The sequence below is a fragment of the Lissotriton vulgaris genome, chromosome 8, assembly GCF_964263255.1.
Source record: "Lissotriton vulgaris chromosome 8, aLisVul1.2, whole genome shotgun sequence".
Taxonomy (NCBI): Eukaryota; Metazoa; Chordata; class Amphibia; order Caudata; family Salamandridae; genus Lissotriton; species Lissotriton vulgaris.
This window is the reverse complement of record NC_141696.1, coordinates 1,507,346,518-1,507,366,776: the sequence shown is the minus strand read 5'-3', so window position 1 is coordinate 1,507,366,776 and position 20,259 is coordinate 1,507,346,518. Positions and strand designations below refer to the sequence as shown.

General features: G+C 45.3%; 1 protein-coding gene across 1 annotated transcript in view; it reads right to left on the bottom strand.

The window, feature by feature from the left end:
* POLQ (DNA polymerase theta) overlaps positions 1-20,259 on the bottom strand; it is a 415,163-nt gene that overhangs the window by 322,777 nt on the left and 72,127 nt on the right. Inside the window, exons 9-10 of the mRNA XM_086935619.1 lie at positions 2,792-2,938; positions 1,174-1,386 (exon numbers count right to left, since the gene is read on the bottom strand). Of these exons, the coding sequence (XP_086791745.1) occupies positions 1,174-1,386; positions 2,792-2,938 (360 nt within the window). The remainder of the gene's footprint in view (positions 1-1,173; positions 1,387-2,791; positions 2,939-20,259) is intronic.

The window sequence follows — 20,259 nt, the reverse complement described above, 5'->3', positions numbered from 1 at the left end:
GGTTTGTCAGTTTTTCCATCAAAATGTATTTGTCTAAAGGCTGAACTCTATGACCCTGATGGCGCGTTTAAAGCTACTCTATTCTACCTTTTATGAATATAAAATTGAACCCTATAGTGCAGAATGAAATATTACTGGAAACTCTAGCTCTTAACCATGGGAATTGTATCTGTGTTCATAAGAGCCCCGCCCGCCTCCACACTTTAAAGGGCACGGGTCTTTTCTGTGTCTAGGCAGCCAGATATCTTCCTTATGCTCCAACAAGTGAACCGCCTGTCAACCTGTTGGCAAGAATGGCAGGCTTCTAAGGTTCTTTCGGGGCAACAATTATTTGCACTGAGTGTACTGTTTACATTTCTGTTTTTTGTCTATGTTAATTAATCTAGTGTTAGTGGTGTTTCTCAGCCAACTGTACTTTTATCACACCTTTTTCATTCATTAGTTAAAAAACAGTAACATTTGCTGTTTGAGCAGGTTTTCTTTTATGTACTGGACTGGTTAACAGAAGTGATTATTTTGAAAAGTTGTGTTCCGCTACCTCGCGCATGCAGGAGTCCGTCTACCTTTTATGAACATCAGAGGGAATCTCATTGTGAAGAACCAAAGTTTACTGCGGAGAGTGGCTCAAAGAAACAGGGACATTTCTCTTCGGGGAGGGGGAAGGAACAGCAGAGCTACTCTGTAACTTTCATAAAATTCAAACCTACATTTTAACTATGCAGAGATTATGTTTACAGACCCTTAACCTATTGATAAAAGTGCACAGACCACAAAGTATCAGTGTGTTATCATTTACACAAAACATTTGAAGGTTTTGCAGGTGTGGTTAGTCAACCACACTGATGCTCCATGCAGCCACAGAAATCAAGCAATGATTGGGCTGGCAGATGACCGCTGAATCGCATACGACGATGACCTCCACTTCAATTGCAACCACGACAAACCAACAAAATGGACAGAAGTGTTCTACTAGGCGGGGAGAAGTTTAGAAGGTGGCAGCTAATTTCAAGTAAGCAAATTAAACTAACATGACTTACCAAGATTAACAAATGACTGTTGAATTGCAGACATCCAACCATTTATCTCTTACTGTACAACCCCAATGGCTTTTCCCACCAAGTAATGACTGTTCCTCAAGTCACGATCAGTTAACCAGAACCGGCTTATACTTACCTACAGTATCAACTCCTTTTCTGCCAGCCCGACCTGCCATCTGCTTGTAGGTCAGGATGTCCAGAAGTCGTCCATTGAACAGCGGAGAGCGTACAATGACTCTTCTTGCAGGAAGGTTTACACCAGAGGAAAGGGTAGAGGTGGCAATCAGCACCCGGACGAAGCCATGACGAAAGGCACCCTCAATGATGTCCCGTTCGTCAAACGTCAAGCCTTAAGAGACATCAGTTATGAAATTGAATTCAGTAAGGACAACCAATAACATAGTTTTTAAATTTCACGTGCAGTCGTTTACAAGGTCTGTTTTTGCTAATTTTAAGTAGACCTTTCTTAAATTCTGAATACATGATTGAAACAGTTCACTTGGGTTCTTACACGATTCTACACTCCACACCAGGTAAAATATCTGAGAGACAGATCTATTGTCAGGTTCCGGTGATTGACACGACTGAGAAAAATTTTGCGGCTGCCTTTAGAGGACTGAGGTACATGGTATACTTTCAAAGAAGAGGGATGTAATTTAAGATCAAAAACTCATTCACTGAAAAAACAAAGATACACTAAAGTTACAGATAGCTTTAATTAGAGTGCCTCAACGTTTGTTATAAAAAAAAATCTGAAATTCAGTAGAAAAACTACAGTTAAAGTACAGTTATGGTTACAAATCAACTTGCAAAGACATCAGTACTTTTTTATAAGAATGAGCTCAACTGAAAGATTTGACAGTTTCCTAGGAGGTATAAGTAGCTGAAAAAATGAACAGTGTACTGAAGTACTATTCTTAAAGAGGCAAAGGTATTTCATGATTTTGTAATTTGCCGTCAAGCTACAGCACACTCATGGCTGTAGGTTGGAAAAAGTAAATAGATGAATATGGACTAAAAGTAGGGACAAGAGCCAGAAGTCGACCTTGAATCATTCTAAACAGAAATGCAAGTATGTGACATCTCTGATAACGCCCCCAGTCCTGGATAGGTCAATCAGAAGGTAAGTGAATTGGGTGCACGGCCACCTAGACATCAAACCCTTAACTTACAGCTACTTTGAGAACCTTCCCAATGATTTTCAAGACATTTTGTTATAAAGCACAGGGATCCAATGTAAGTCATGAATGGCATAGCAGGGGCCGCAGACTAAGAATCCGCAGGCATAGCATCCCCAAAGCGTGGACTCCCTAAGCCACTTATGTTCAGCGGTAGCCAGGAGCGAAATAAACAGATGCATAAACGGATGCAAAAATAAAACACATTTCCCTTTTCATCACCTAGAATTGACAAAATGAGACTCATAATCTTCAGTAGTTGAAATTCAAAATAGCAACTACACAGCAATGTCCTCGTCCTGTTCAGTCATTGGTGACAATGAGATGTGGCTGTGGTACTCTAAGACATGGGGGCTCAACTTGCTGAAGTCTAAGAAACCACAGTTGTATGGTCTTAAACATCACAGATCTGTGGACATTTCACAGGTGTTATCACGTGGTCATGAGACTGACCTGCTTCACCGTTATATGGCATCTATCCATGAATGAGAGCTTAGATTGTGATGTTATAAAAAGCTAAACTTTATCTTTACTTTGTAAGATATGGTAATTTCTAAATAAATGGTATGAGCATACCTGCATGATGAAACGCCACACCCCATGTCACCGTACGTCCAAGCACAGAGTCCAATCCCGCGGGGGCACGCTTCAGCTGGCCCATCACGTCCTCTATTCCTTCTCTGTCCAGGTTCACTGGCAAAACAGGAGGAGTTTTACTGGGTCCTGTTGACGTAGAGAGTGGAAAAAGAAAATGTGTTAGCTTCATGAAATAATGATAACCGAGCATAATGCCAAGACAAGTAAATAACAGGAATCCACTCATAAACCACACAGAGGCCAATTCACAATTCACATGCATTTAACATTTAGAAATCTGTTTGGGAAAGATCTCTCACGTTTAAGGGGTTCACAAAAGATAAAAAAATTCCAAGTAATCTCTGAAAATGCATAACCTTTACTCATGAAGATTTTCTAGCAGACATAAAAAGTTGTATCTCTTGTATGCATGCAGATTTTTCAGTCACACATATTCAAGTGCAGAACATTTTCATCCACTTTCCCTACATCCTCAGCAAATATGGGGAAGTTCCATCCTCAAATGTATCCTGGAAAGGCACTGACTTGTGCCTTTAAAACAAGTACATCTGTAGCTTTCCAGGCTGAGAAATTATCTGCAAATGGCCCGTTAATACACAAAAAACTAAGAGTTTTACTACCTAGTTTTGTGGGTACACCATCCAGCAGTGTCAGTGTTCTTGCACCTAAGCCTACATTTATAAAATGCATCTGTTCTGCCATACAGGTAAAATTTCTGAGTTTGTGAGTAGATCCTCCAAACACAATATTCCATCAATGCTGTTTCTGTAAATAAAAATCTGCATTTTTCTTTTGGTAGGTGCTGTTTTTGCAAAATACAGTTTAACGTAGGTCTGTGAAAACATTCCTTATTCAGATCTAAAGCAGCTAAATTTTTATGAAGGGATATTGAATTACCAAATTGCAAATGTATTCCTGATTTGCATAATGTTAGCATATGGTGTTTATTCATATTCAAGAGACTTAAATACTGAGAAAAGAGGGCCTTTTGTTGCAGCTAACTCACTTATATTTGAATAACCAGGCCAAAAGAAATGCGAACAGGGAGTGTAAAAATCAGGAAATGGATGCTCCTAGAGAGGCCATGGTGGTTAATGTGGTGTGGTCATTTTACCCAGAGGACCCTGGTTCTCCATCACACCTTAAACACTCATCTGGAAACTTAAAGTCGCCTGGGCGCTTCAACCAGTACACAGTGGGAGGCAGAGGTATGAAGCAAGAGGCACCATTGACGAATTATGTAGGAACCATGAAATCTTCGGAGTGTCCATCTCCATCTGTGGCGCGAGTCGGGTTGTTTCAAACATATGAAAGTGGAAATCAGCATCCGAAATGGTCGCATAACCGCTCGGCTCCGTGAGCCCTCTCGCCCTGCACGCCCATCCTGTTGTTCGTTCTGAACTACGAAGGTGTATTTGGATAAAAGAAGGAGAGCGTTCACTTACCACCTGCTCCTGAGACTCCTGCGTGCTGTGAATCCGGAGAATTTCCCACCCACTGCTCTGCGGCACGTGCGGTGACGAAGCCGGGGTGTCGATTGGAACGGGCAGCCGGCCGCGACTGCAACAACAGCGGCCGCCTCTGGTGGTGGGGAGTCGGTCGGAGGGTGCCGTTGTCTTGAAGTGCCGCTGACGGCAGCATCGGCCCTTATCGAAGAGCCTTGGGGGCCTGCGAGGCATACTGGAGCCGAGGGGGGTGTGTGGCTCCTGGCCCCCCTCTTCGGACTCCGCGCCCGGACATAACCAAGGATCGCCCCCGAGACAGGCGGGCGGCCCCCAGAGAGTGGTAGGGTCTTTTGTTTAGCCTTTTGGTGACTCTCCCTGGGGAAACCGCCTCATAACTTTGTGCTCGGGGCGTACATTTAGTGGCGCCCTGTGCTGGGGCCGGTCCCTACAGTGAAGTGCAGAGGGACGGGGCCGAACTGACAAAGATGGCTGCTGACACCCTCCCTCACGGACCATGTCCCGGTCGGAAGGCTGCCGTAGGCGCGGAGCTGGGGTGCTGGCAGCGCACAATGGAGCCCACACCTAAGGATGTCTTGGCCGCCCTAACGGATCTGCGCGAGACCCTGATTTGCAATGCCTGTGACCTGGATCGAAGAATGGCCGCCATTGCTGTTTCACCGCCCTGTAAGGACGTGGTCCGATTCCAATGGAGTGCCGAAGTGCCCGTATCTACTTCCTTGGGGAGGACTCTGGCCCCGCCTGGGTTTTGGGAACTGCCGAGGGACCTGGTTACTTCGTCCTCCCTGGACAGTGCAGTTGTGCGCATGAGTGACTCTTTGGGACGCGTGCTTAGCTTGAGTCTAGGGACGCGACACTGTTCTTCTTCTCGGGCCGTCCCGACAACACCGCGGCACTTGCCGGACTGTGAGACTTCCTCTTCATGGATGGCATTACTGTGCTTGGACTTTGTGACACCCGCGGGCTTGGTACCGACGCCCTTGGATTTCAGCTGCACGCGTACTGATGGACTTGAGCTGCTGAACTTTTTCTTGTTGTTGTTCGGGCCTGATTCGCTCGGATCCTCCAGATCCTCCAAAAAGTACTGTATATCGATTGTTAAGGGGTCATTTGGTGGTTCCATTGCTAGACGAGGCCAGGGATGATGCATTTTAGGTTTCAGTGGCCCTCACGTTAACTGACGGTGCTTTGGGTGTGTTGCATTGGGATTGTATTACTGATGTACTTGGTACTTGATGTTCTCCATGATACCCTATTCTGCTTCTGGATCTTCCCCATGTGCAGGGGTGATGGGCGGGGCCGGGCGGCGACTTTGAGGGCCCTCCTCCACCTATGCTTCTTGTCTTTTCTCTTTTTCTTTCAAAATTTCGGGTTTAAATAGGGCGACAGGCACGCGGCTGGGGGGGTAGGCCTTGGCCTTCCGCGGGTGTGCAGGGTGGGTGTAGGGGGGCGGGGTTTGCTCGTTCTTTGTTTCCATGGCCCTTTAGTCTTTTTTCTTTTTCTATAGTGTCGTCTTCATTCATGGTTCCTGTAACGTGTATTGTTTTGGGAGGTGGGGTTAGGGTTTGCTATCCACCGGATTTGTGCCTATGTTTCTCCTGATCTGTGTGCCTTACCCCACTACTTCGTTTGTATTTATACTAATTGTGGATATCCCGATTGGCGCGCTGTATTGCAGGACCACGTGTGATTTTATGGCACTTTTTCAGTTCTTTATATTTTAAAAATGAACCTCTGTAATCCTGACTTCGGACCTGATCGTTTGCCCACGAGCTGTCTCCTGGTATTCGTATCGTCCCGGCTTTTGATTGCTATACTTTTACTCTGTTTCGCGGCCGGCCGAGAAGGTTGTAGGCCCGTACCTGTAATTGATTGCAAGACTAATAAAGGTTTTCCAAAAAAAAAAAAAAACATATAAAAGTGCAACAGAGCATGGTGGATGGATGCCAAGGTTAGGGTAATGTTGTAGCTTTTGTGCAATAAAAAGGCTCAAGTGAGAAAGTTCACCAACTCATTTTAAGCCACTTAGAAAGGCAAAAATTGTACACAGCGGAAAGGGATTTGGGGTTGAGTTCTTTACTCCAGGAAATAGGAGGGAAATGTGTCGATAGCCACTCAGTGCAGAGTTAAAAGTTCACTCTAAAAAGTGTGTGTGGGGGCAAAAGCACAGATGGTTTCATGAAATCTTTGGTATCACAAATGAGTGATGCACCAACAAACGGGAAACATCCTGAACAACGACTCCGGAGCAACGAGTTCCGGAGTAACGAAAGCGGAAGAACGATTTGCCTGAACGACTCCTCAGCCTTAACCACGGATGTGCGTGGTAAAGGCAGGTTCGGTCTAGTGTTCAGGCAAGACGGAGTTCCGCTTCCGTCGTTGATCAGGAAGAAACTGCCTGCTCTATTTCCGTGTATGGAGAACTTCCCCGTTTTGTGTAAACCTCCCGAAATTAAACAATTTGAATCCTCAAACACTGTTGCCCAATAGGTCGCACTGCCCCGTCTCATATGAACATGCCTGCTGTATTAACGTGTGGACTAACTTACATGCATGAAAGTTATGTATCCATCTGCACTGCCCCCAATATACTGCCTGATGAGAAGCGCCCTGCTATGCAAGCATATGAACACCACTGTGCCAAACAGATCAGCCAGTTACATCCGAAATAAATGGCTGGTGAAAACAATGTACAAAGAAGAAAGAGACAGCCGCTGTGCAATTTTGAATACTGATCTTTCCTCCCATCGCGAGTTCGGAGTAGCGTCGCAAAGGAACAGGTAAGAAAGGTTAATTTACAGTTGGTGGAGGGTTTTGGGTTAGATTTAAGGGGTTGGGGTTTATTTAATAGGGTTTGAGGGTAATCATGTTTATTTTTAGAATGACGGAATTCGTTGTAAGAGAGCACAGTGTTAGGAGATAATATACAGGGGTTGGGAGGCTTCGGGATTTGTTTGTAGGGGTTGGGGTTAGTATATAGGGTGTATAGGTGATCGTGTTTGACTTTAGGGAGTGGGGAAATCGTTTTAAAGAGGTGGGGGGATCGGGATACTAGTTAGAAAGCATTTTTTTAAACGCATTCCTTCACCGAAAAAAACGAGGTAAAGGAATGCGTGATAAAAAAAATTGTGGTTTAGACGAGGTCGTGGATTTAACCTCGTTGAAAGGGAAGTCGTTGTTTCGACATACAATCCCAACAAACACTACGAGAACAGGTTCAGTAGGGCAGGTCTGCAAACACTGCGTATTCGCATAATGTGCTGCCCAAGCATCTCATCTTCCAAGTGTTTTAGGTCACGTGGGACAGCTTCAGTGATCTGGCAATTTGGGCTGCCATATCTTAACTGAAAATCCAAAAAGATGATTGGAGGAATGGTTGTAAATAGTCTAACAACTGTCAGTCACCTAGGCAGCATTGCAACCCACTGGTTATGCTGGCAGCTAGGGTGAACTGTTCCAATGAGATGCCAGGTCAGTACTGACTTGCATAGAATGGATTTCTGTCTGGAGTGGCTCACTGGGAAACCTAAGAGTGATTATGACCCTTCCCCTGCCCGCCTCCTCATTCTGATATGTGTCATCAAAAGGCTTGATTGTTTGAAATACAAACATTGGCAAAGCCAATGAGTTTGGAATTCATGTGCTGATGTATGCAAACAAAACCATGCACAAATGCTGTTTGTATGTGTTAAGAAATGAATGTCAGACATACTGGCTTTACTAAAGGGGGTTAAAGATTGCCTATGAACTAGTATTTATACTGCTGATGCGTTTTGAGGCACTTCATGAATGAAAACTCATGATGAGTGTGATACTGAATTTCAGGGTTTCGGATTGGTTGAGCGTCATGCTACAGCAAATGCCACATTCTTCGTATAGGAACTGCACAATCATTGATTTGCTGATGGTAGAAAAAATACATATGTTGACAGCAACTATTAAAATGACAAGCCTTTGCTACCACGTACCGTATACATGAGCGATTTAGTTGCTGTATAGGCTGGTCCCATTTTAAATATTAGGCATAAGTGTCCATTGCTTCCTAAGGGCCTCTAAAACACCATGGGGAACTGGAAACACTGGCTAGTCCAATACTTAGTCAATTTGACTATTTTACATTGTATTACCATATCAATCTTTTCAATCCTTATTGGCCAAGGAAAATTACTGATAATCACTAATTATGGTAAGGTGGATGCATGCTTACCATCATTCCTTAAGTTTAAAAATAGCTAGCAAAATTCAACGAGCACAACAAATGGAAGTACGGGATTTCTTATTTTGGTACATCACAATCGTTTTAGGTAAGCACCAAGTAACCAACCTACTAACTGAAGAACAAGTTACTTACCTTGAGGAAAGCTCTCTCCGGTGGATACGCTATTTCACTGCAGACATCTCACCTTTTGAATTCCCTCAGGCACAAGACTGGATTGGGAAACATTTCCAGCAGTTGCTCCCATGAATCGATAGGCGGCACCATCAGACTCCGGAAGTAACACCATAGAATTGAACATAAGCATTGCCCTTGTGTGTTTATGTCAGTTTACAACATATAGAATTATAGATGGACCGCAGTGAATTACCAGGATGCTTTTAACGGAGGGGTTCTGAGTGACGTCAAATAGACAAGAGCGAAACTAGACTTGTCTATGATATCACACAGCACCCCAAGGTGAAAAACAACCTGGAATTCACTTTTTTATCATCTACAAGTTTATGTTATGTATGGCCCCCCAAAAATCAACTGCCCCTCCTTTCAACTGCTACGGAGGGGATGGGCAATGGGGAGCCATACATAGCATGGTTTCTGCTCCCTGTCCCAAATGTGAAAAATAAATACCTTATCGGCCATCTTTAAAAAGCCCACACCACCTTCCGTGCCTTTCAGTCCCCATACTGCAGATTTGCTTTCATTCAAAGCAGGCAAGCAGCGGTGCACTGACAGGTTCATAGAGCGCCCTGTCCATCTGCCCTTGAACGTCTTCATGATGTAGCAACAGTGGGTAACAAGTTTTGTTATCAAGCGTTGCTGCCTTGTAGCAGTGAGTTATGACATTTAGAAACAGCAATGAAGGCTAGTGGCTCTCTACCAGAGTCATTCATAAAGCATTTAGCGCCTTTAAACTTAAAACATCCGAAAAGCTCTAGAATCCCGACAGTGTGCAGTATCCAACACCGAACTTTATTAACACCTAGAAGTCCACTACACAGTTAATAGAGCAGGTAGTAGGGAATCTGTAGTTTGAGTCTCCACCAGAAGAAGTGTTACAGAAGGTAAGTATCTTGTTCTTCTGATTGAGACTTCTAACACCAGATTCCTCACATTTTGAGCAGATAATGAAGCCATACCTCGTAAAAGGTGGAGGGTTTGGACTTCACACCAGGAAGTCCCGCAGGACAGAGCAACATTGCCCACATTAAGGTGTGCAGGCCTTAACTGCAAATTCAACCTGTCAAAATAACCCATTTTGACAGGCATAAACCTTGCTTTTAAATATATACAAGTCACCCCTATGTAGGCCAATAAGGCAGAGTGGATGGTATTTAAAAGTAGGACATGTAAATTGTAAAAGTTTAATGTTAAACATGTCCTTGCAGTGACTAGCACCTGAAATCTATTCTCAATTAAACAGCTATTTTTAAAAGTTAAACAAAACAAGTGCAATGGTGAAGTCAGATTTGTTTCTAAATATTGTGGAAAAGTAACTTTTAGAAAGTTATCTTTGCCTCGCCTGAAGTCCCTGCATTTTGCTCTCCCACTTCGGTCAACCAAGAGTTAGCATATAAACTCACATCAATGATGTCTAAACCTGCTCCCAGGAGCCAATAGGCTGATCTAAATGGGCAGAGAAGACCCATCTGAGCTTGACAGAATATGCAGGGGAGGGCAGGAGGATCCTTTTCTGACATTAAAGTGTCAAGTCCTGTTTGAATATCACATTTTGCTTGATAGGTGTGCTGGAGTTTTTCATATATGAACAACAGGAAACTCCTGGGAGACAATTTAAATTACTCTCTGTTGTACATTTTTAGATTGGGCATTCAGGATCCAATAAAACTAAATCAATTGTTGACAAAGCCTTAGAGGGCATAAAAGAAAGATTGGCAAGTATTCAGTGCTAGGGTGTGAACATTCAATAGCTTTAGTAATGGCAGAAAAATGTCTATATACATTCTATACCAAACAAATAAACGTAAGTTTACATATCCTCCAGATAAGACTTACAATTGTGTGATATATTTCAATTTACCCATGTGGTGAACAATAAAACTCAGACAAACAACCAAAACCTTCAGAGTAAGCATACAATGGGTGGCAATACAAATAGTTCTATTTTATATGGGATATTGTGTGTAAGATGTCAACATTTTGGTCTCAGTAAACATCCATGAGACCATGTTCAGGACTAAATTTGTGGAAAAGGACCATCTATTGAATAGGGACTTCATGCATACATCACCTACAAGTCCATGGCGAGGTACTTTAAATCTGCGAGTCTAATTTTGTAGCAATTAATTTGCGTAGAGATACTGCAATTTATAAAAGAATTACACGTATGGGCCGTCCACAGCTTCAGAATGGATTCATGGCAACAAACATACTCGACAGCAGCGACGTCAAAGTCCACCATCTGCAATTATGGTTGTCTACACGGGTTTTCCATATGACATTTGGGTCACAAGCCAATGTTAGTTGACATCTGGGCAGGGCCCTTCATTTGGCCCTCGAGACAGTCAGGTATCAATCACAGTCTGCCTCTTTTGGACATTACTGTGGCGGCACAGCCTGTTTGAGCATTCTGCTGGGTTTACATTTAACATTTTGGTTGCACTTCAAAGGGCGGAGTCAAGATGCCAAAACAATCCTTGTGCATTCAGCTTTATTTGACCAGATGTCTGCCTCTGAAGTTGTTGTGGGTACAAGGACTGCCACAAACTGGATTTTGGGGTTAGATGTCAGAGGACAATAGTATTACCATAGTATACTTTCCACACACACACCATGCCCTCAAAGCCCAAGTTGATTAAGGATGAACAATTCGGGCATCTTGAAAATGCCCAAAGTGGGGAGGGTTGGCCACGATAGCCTTTCACCAATGGTTAGACCATCCCCAGGGATCATTTCCAATAATTCGCTCATGCCAGGCATACATTTGGCAACTCCATGCACCTACTTTACAACACACCTGGACCTGCGGAAAGCCAGAAGACTGCAGAGCCAGCTGTACGAGACCTATGAAGAGACTAGAAGACTGGGTCTGCTCTCACTCTTGTACGCAAAAGGTAAACTTTCTTATGTACCTCTGTTTGTCTTGTCTTTATCGCAACAATTACTTGCTGTAGTTAATGTCAAAGGTTATTTGTCAGCCTTTTAACATTTGTCTGATCAGCCCTCTACGTTTAAGTCACTAATTGTTATGTGTTTTGTGAAAGGATTACCATATATGTTTCCTTGAGTTCCTATTGTTATGCCACAGTATGAAAAGTGATTAATACTAGGCCTATCTTATTCTGCAAGCTTAGCCTGAATTGCTATTGAGTTCTCTTATGCTTAGAAGCATTATTAGAGCACGGTTATCTGAATTAATTGGGACTTTGACAGGTTGTGTTGGAATATAATTATTTCTCTGTCCACATGGGGTATGTCATATGGCCCATTGTTTCTACAATGAGGATGATAACTACTCCCCCCCCCCCGTTTTTGGGTTAAATAACTATACTATATGCTCTCACATACTGTGAATAAGCATACCCCTTAATCAGCTGTAGCAGGGTATGGTCTCATGTGGCGTTTCCTTTCCTCTCTAGTATATTTAGAGGCCTCCTAGAAGAGCTGCACCTCAATTTAATCTACTTAATAGACAGCGTCCCGAGAGTGGTTCATTTCTCTTGACTATTGGTTAGTTGCCTTTCAACCCATGACCACTACCTTGGGTTAGTATTTGATTATACGTTAAGTATTGGATCTCCACCTCTACTAGATCTGGACCCTGATTTTTTTATTTCCATCTGTGCCTCATAGGACCCCAATTCCGGCTCCGGGCTCTAGATGAGCTAGCGGCCTTGACGTTCCCTGCGCAGGTTCATTGGCATACCTTGGACCTTTTCTTCAATCAAGCTGTATTTTGCTAAATTTACCAAAGGAACCATTTATTTCTCAAGGTGATTTTTCGCTGGTTAATAATTCTGAATTTTGGCCTGACGTAATATTGTTCTTCCGTAGTAACCTTTATTTCTATTGATCATAGGATACATTGTGCCTGCTACATGTTCCTGTTATTGATGACTCCGGATCATTCTCCAAGCTTGGTCTTCAATGGATACCATACTTTTATAGGCAGCTTCTCTCTGCACTTCCTAGGCAGTTTATTCATTACATTGTCATGATTCTTTTCTTTGAATCTCTAGATACTGGGGCTTTTGCCCTGATAATCATCTTTTAGTATCTAAGGTCGAAACGCAATAGACTTATATCAACTCCGAATATATTGTTTTAATTGTGATGCACTTTGTTTTTATGCCTTCTCTTCTCAATGCACTTTTTCTTCACTATTAGCATGCGCACTGAATCTTCCCCAAAAAACAGTAAAAGGTTTTTGTGTTTTTCTGTTACTATAAATATGCAATGAATACATTAATTTCAAAATAAACCTGCCCATATAGTGTGCTTTAGTACAATATAAATATACGAGAAGTCTCCTTATGTGTAAAACTATGACTTAAATACTAGAGAACCACCTGTTTGTTATGATAGGGTGACTTGTTCTAAGCACAATCAAGAGTGGTTTGTGAGGGGCAAAGTTTCTGTTTTCAAGCAGAGGGAGGCAGCCTTGACCATGTATTTGAAAACGTACAAAACGATAAGCCAACTTGGCTGTAAGTGAAAAAAGGAGCTAGTCAAGCCGTATAAACTTAAGTTACATGGGCAAATGGCAGCCAAAGAAAAGGGCAACTATAACATGTAATGTGACATTGGAAAGACAATAAACCATAATTAATAAAGGTGTAACAACAAACACTGTTACTCTGCCACAGAAGGTTTGAGATGGGTCTAATATTAATTAGATAAAAAGGATAAGGGTGGTGTTACTTTCTTTGCTGATACAACAGGCATGGCTCAGTGGCAGACACCTGGCACCTCCCATATTCATCACTCAATCTGGGCTTTTAAGACAGGAACACTCTAGGGTGCAAAGAGACTCAGAAACATGGAAAATAGGAACAAGGGGGGGGGTAAAGGAAAATGCAGCATTTTGTACACTTGTTTAGAAAACACTTAACAGCATGTGATAACATAAACCAAGGAGGAGATCAGCTACTGCATCACCAGCCAAGGGAAGCAATGACTAGTAACCCTGCGAGGAACTTGACCGCAACAGAAGCTCAAATGTGAAAAGGAGAAGCAAAAAGCAGACCCCAATCCACTTTCCAAGAAACCCAAAAAAATGCACACCCAAAATAAAAAGTACTGACAAGCTAATTGGTCTTTAATGTGCTAAAGCAAGGAAACGCAGACATTCACAGGTGTGAGCAGACCATGTGTGCCATCTCTCTGTGCCATCTGCCTCGCCTGCTGTGCTCTCATTTTTATAATCCAAGCCCACAGTGAGTACAGAGCAGCAAGTCTGGAGAGTAAAATATAACAATGGCTTGAAGAAGATATGCCAAAGCCTCTACAAGTATTATTTTATGTATTATTACTTTTCCTTATTGCAAGATTCTCGCACACAAATTAGGATGTGGCGTAACGGTCAAAGCTGCCAACTTTGAAACTGAAGGACCAAGTTCGGGTTCCCGGCTTTTACTCAACATTCTAGGATTCTGGGCAAATCACTCAACCTCGGACTGTACATAAAGAAATGGACCTGCCCTTTTTTAAGGATATCTGGTATTCATGTGAAGCGCTCTCATGCCCTTGGGCCACGTTGTGTAAAATAAAACTGTCTCTACATCACAACTAAAAAGGCGCCCCAGTCTTCATATATCTTTGCCAATGTCCTCAGTGAGAGAGGTCTGAATTATACTTTGTTTTCCAGTGAATGCCCCAGAACTTCATTTGATCAATGAATCACGTCTGCACAAGAGGAACTACAGGAGTACTGGTGCCCTTCTGGTTAAGGATCCCAAATGAATATTGCCTTCTAGTCCTTGCATTCCCCTCAAAGAGATGTCCACTACAGCCCCCAAACCATTCGGAGCCACCAATCAGCAACCGGTGAAGAAGCAGTAATCCACTGTAAATGCATATGACCGCAAATAGAGCCCTGCTTCCAGTACCTCAGACAAAGTAAACACGGAGCACTCTATAGGGCATCTTAATTGAAGAGATACTCTGAAAACATTAATGAACTGAAAGAAAACTTTAATTAAAAGAATGGAAGTTGGAGGAAGTCATTGATCAGTATTTATTGCATAATGTGGGGTCGGTGCCGGCGGCGGAGTCTTTGGGGGAGGCGATAAAGCCCACCCTTCGCGGGGTGGACATCTCCTTCTGCATGGCGGCGCGTGGGGTCCGTAGGGAATCTCTTCTTCGGCCGTCAATTGTCGCTGGCGCAACAAGACTACTCGTCCCTCTTGCTAGATGAAGCCCGCCAGGCATGGTTGGCAACCCGGAGCAGATTTTACCAATGGGGGGACAAGTCAAGCAAACTCTTACATAGATTGTGCCAAGGAGAGACGGGCTCCCTGGTCCTCCCGGGTATTGTAGATTTTGATAGAATACCGATATCGGAGCAGTCCGCCATCGCTGAAAGCTTTACGGCATATTATGCAGACATCTATGCTCCTAGGGAAGGTCTACCAGCAGAGGCCATTGGCCGGTTTCTAGATGATCTCCCGCCCAGGGCTCTGACTGACGAGGTTAGCGCGGAACTGGGCCGTCCATTCTCGGAGGACGAACTGGGTTCTGCCCTCCAGGAGTTGCGGCCCGGATAAGGCTCCGGGTCCTAATGGCTTCCCGAATGAGTTTTTTTAAATGGTACTTCTTTCAACTTGGTCCTCATTATCGCAATGTGGTGGAGGAGGCCAGGGAGCTCTGTCGTCTGCCCAGGGATTGGCGGCACGCTGAGGTGGTGGTCTTTCACAAACCGGGTAGGCCTCCCGAGCACCATGCATCTTACCGCCCCATTTCTCTTCTCAAGGTCGAGGCCAAGGTTCTGGCCAATGCACTGGCTAATCATCTCCGTCCCCATATCTCGTATATAGTTCATCCGGACCATGCCGGGTTTATGCCCCGGCAGGCGACCCACCATAATATTCGTAAAGCGCATACAGCGATCGCGGCAGCCGGGACTTTGGGGGTACGCGCGGCTTTATTGCTTGCAGACATGGATATAGCCTTTGATTCATTGAGCTGGGAGTATCGATTAGCACTTCTACTTAGATTGAATTTAGGACCTCGCTTCCTGTCTTATCTGACTCTACTTTATACGTATATAACGGCGTCTGTGCGCGTGGCAGGTTCGGTCTCGTGGGTCTTTCCTATTGGTCGAGGAACAAGGCTGGGGTGCCCCCTATCACCATATTTGTTCGCCTTGGTGATGGAGCCACTGGCCGCATGGGTGCGTATCGATGCGCAAGTGGCCGGTCTCGAATGGGCTGATGGACTGTTGGATCGCATAGCTTTGTATCTTGACGATTTGCAGTTCTTTCTTACTCAGCTGGAAAGGACTGGCCCGCGGCTGCTGCGCATCATTCAGGTGTTCAGGGAGACTACTGGCCTCTTTATGAACGAGCAGAAATCTACTTTGTGGGTCTTCGGCGATGGGGCTGATCCTGGTGCCTGGGCCTCCGCGGTACAGGTAGTGCAGAGGGGGCTGAACTATCTGGGTATGTTCCTTTCTAACTTGCGGTCGATAGCCTGGGATAGAAACCTAGCGCCGGTGTAGAACAAGGTGCGCGAAGATATTAAAATCTGTTTCCACATGCCCCTATCTATATATGGTTGTTCGGCCATCTTTAAAATGGTCTCTCTTCCTCGTCTGCTATATCAGCTACAAAATCAACTATATCTTCGGGGTGGTTCCGCAAGGTCAATGCGGCCCTGAACCAGTTTTTATGGGGTGGGGGGGGGGGGGGAGGGGGGCGCCAGGGTTGCTCTCCGTACTTGCTTCCAATCCACATATTGTGAGTGGCTTGCGACTTCGGACATTCTTTCGTACTATATGGCCTCACACTTGTTGATCCTTAATGAATGGTGGTATGGGGACAGGGCGGATCCGGCATATGTAGTGGGGCCATGTATGATGGGCGATCACTCACTACACACGCTCCTCTATTCTGCACTCTTGCGACGTTCCTTGCCGAGTGTGATGCAGTTGGTGTTTCAGGTATGGCGGCAGGCGTTGCAGAGGATGGGTTGGTGGAATCGCCTGATTAGGAAGACGCCGCTATGGTACAATAGACGTTTGCGGCAGTTGGCGACCTTGCCTGTATTCCGGGATTGGGATCTCTACCCTAGGGGATGGTATGCGGGGGTCTGGCTTGAAATCGTTCCAGGGCTTGCAGAAGGACTTTCAAGTGCCACATACACAATTCTTTAAATATTTACAATTTCGGCATGCTCTCTCTCCTTTGCTTGGTGGGCTTGGAGGAGTTGGCGGACTTCAGCTCGGTGGAGGCGAAGGAGGATGGTGTGGGGGAGGAGGAGGAGGAGGAGGAGGATGGTGTGGGGGAGGAGGAGGAGGGGGAGGAGGATGGTGTGGGGGAGGAGGAGGAGGAGGAGGAGGAGGAGGAGGAGGAGGAGGAGGAGGAGGAGGAGGAGGAGGATGGTGTGGGGGAGGAGGAGGAGGAGGAGGAGGAGGATGGTGTGGGGGAGGAGGAGGAGGAGGAGGAGGATGGTGTGGGGGAGGAGGAGGATGGTGTGGGCGAGGAGGAGGAGGAGGAGGAGGAGGATGAGGATGGTGTGGGCGAGGAGGAGGAGGAGGATGAGGATGGTGTGGGCGAGGAGGAGGAGGAGGATGGTGTGGGGGAGGAGGAGGAGGAGGATGGTGTGGGGGAGGAGGAGGAGGAGGAGGGTGTGGGCGAGGAGGAGGAGGAGGAGGAGGAGGAGGAGGGTGTGGGCGAGGAGGAGGAGGAGGAGGATGGTGTGGGCGAGGAGGAGGAGGAGGAGGAGGATGGTGTGGAGGAGGTGGAGGAGGAGGAGGAGGAGGAGGAGGATGGTGTGGAGGAGGAGGAGGAGGGGGAGGAGGGGGGGGGAGGAGGGGGAGGAGGAGGAGGAGGAGGAGGAGGAGGAGGAGGAGGAGGAGGAGGAGGAGGAGGAGGAGGAGGAGGAGGAGGAGGAGGAGGAGGAGGAGGAGGAGGACTGGACAGAGGCCCCTGCCTCCCCTCGCGGGGCGGCTATAGATATGAGCCTTCGGCTCATTCAGTTTAAATACCTCCATAGGGTCTATTTTACTAGAGTCATGCTCTACAGGACCGACTTGGTGGCTTGCCCGCAGTGCCTTTGCTGCCTGCATGAGGAGGTCACTCTGCTCCATACCATATGGGGTTGCTCTGCGCTAGCTAGATTTTGGCGGGGTGTACTGACATGTCTGTAAGAGGTTCTGGGTTGGGATCTCCCTCGTTCCCTTAAATGTATGATATCGGTGGCAACGTCTACAAACGTCACCTTATGCTTCTAGGCTTTACCCTTGCGAAGCGCGACATTGCTAGAGCCTGGAAGGCGACAGCTGCACCCTCCGTCTCAGTGTGGAAGGCAGCACTGGATTTCTGCATAGGCCTAGAGGCCCCAAGTTTATGGCAAGGGGGTGCCCGCGTAAACATTATAAGATCTGGAAGGGATTGGAATTTGAGCCCGTTCCAGCGCAGGGAACGCATAGGTTGTAGTTTCCTCGTCCCCCTCACTGGGGGTGTCCGTACTATACATATACCGGGTGGTATAGTGTTCTCTCAGATATTTATCACAGTGAGTGTAGGACTGTTGCTCTGATTACACATGTGGTTTTTGCTTGGTTGACCGTGCGATGGGGTGGGGGGGGGGGGCGGGGGGGGGTCGTTTATGTTATTTGTTTAGCATTGGATCTGGAGGACGCTGTAAGGTCGGATTGCTCACCTCTTGCTTGCCTCTCGTCAAGGTCAGAGACTGCGAGCACTTTCATTGCTCTTCTCTTTGCTTCTACGCCTCGCGGAACCCGCTACGCGGGTCCCGCTTTGTCAGCTGAATTCCTGGACTGTGCTGCTTGCCTAATTTGGGACACCGAGACTCTGTGAGGCACTCTATTGTACAGGCACAAATCACCTTTGGGGCGGTGGTAGCTGCAGGGCTGCGAGCGAGGGCAGGCGCAGGACTCCAAGTCCCAGGAGCGCCTGACCCTCTCCATTTCCATCAGCTGCGACGCTCTCCCTGCTGGCTCCTCCCCTTTTCTCCGACTACAAACCATCACCAAGGTCCCGCGGCGCGGGAGTGCGCCGGGAGAAGCCCGGGACAAGGGCGGGACCGTCTGAGGCCGTCAGAGGCCGGAGTAGGCTGGGCTGGGCCCCGTCCCTTTAATTTTTCCTGTAATTTGTAGTGTTGATTTTGTCAATCTTCCTTTAGACTGTGTGTTTTCCCTGTTTGGGTTGTATTGTGTCCTTTTGCTTTATAATTCCTACAGTATAGCAACTTCCCTACTCTACACATGACGGCAAAAAAACTTCGCTCTGGTCGCGTTTTAGTGGGGAGATCTGGTTCCAAAACAAAATCGAACCCTTTACGTAATAAAATTACGTCTGCAATGCAACTGAAAGGCCAATGTCAACTTTTTAATCTATGGGATAAAGGGAAGGACAAGTCTGTTGAGATCCATCTTCCCAGTGAAGCTCTAGAGAATAATATTCCTGAACCAGCCAACATAGTTAATAAGGATATTTCTAGTTTGGCCTTGGGTCTTGTCCAGTCTCAGTTTGCTCCTTTGAGTCCTGATACAGTGGGCGATTCGCCTTTGGTATTCACTGATTCTCAACGGAAATTGAAGCTTCCTCACAAGACCTCGGGAGGTAATGTTCAGAAATCTGACACTACTATCCCACTTCAAGCTTCTCTCATGGTAGCTTCTAAATCCATAGAGAATATTACTATTTCTTCAGTTTTGCCAACTATTTCCACCATTCCAGAGAGTGATTTTACTCTTCCAGACATTGATTTAATGGCTCATAAAGATTTGTTGAGACCTTCTCAGGACAATCCCAAGGCTAATCCCAACACTAATGAAGTTATAACAATTTCGAGTTCTTGTCCTCTTAATAGTACTCCCTCAAATAAATTAGATTTTTCTCTAGCTCAATTAAATTTCACTTCTTGTTCTGGCCCCAATTTGAACATTTTACCTGAGAGTCCTTCAAGTAGTAACGAGAAGTTAATCTCCAACTCATTATCTTCGCTAGAATCTCTAATATCTTCTATATTAAGTTTACTTGAAAAATTCGTTGGAGGCTCGGAGTGTATCTTTGATACTGTAACTCAAAGTTCTTTTGCAGAATAAGAGCGGATCAGCTTCTGAATGTTCTTCAATACCCGCTACTCCCTTGGAGATCCCGAATAAGAGATCCCCGAACGGACAAGTTATACTTGACCCTGTTGAATCGCTACCTAAGCCTGAAGGTCAGGAAATTAATAATCCAGTAGCTATATCTGCTGTCCCTAAGGTTTTCAAGGCGGCTTCGGCTGGATCTAATTGTATAGTTACACTCAATGACGAGGTATCCTCTTCCCCTGTCAATCAAAATTCTGTAACTCCCTCTCTTTTCCCTATATTTTCATTACCGACAAAAAAAGAGGATGAGGCCATTACAGCTTCTCCAGGAAATGTTGAAAAAACGGGTCCCCCAAAACAAAAAAAGAATAGAATAAAAAAGAGAAGAACCATTCGAAGATTTTCCAAAAAAAGACAGAGGAAAGTCCTATTTGAAAAAAGTCGGGATCCAATACTAGAAAATTCTGCCCAGACTGAGCAGTCCTTTACTACACAGGAAGATAAGATTGTTTCTCCTAAGGTAGTTTCA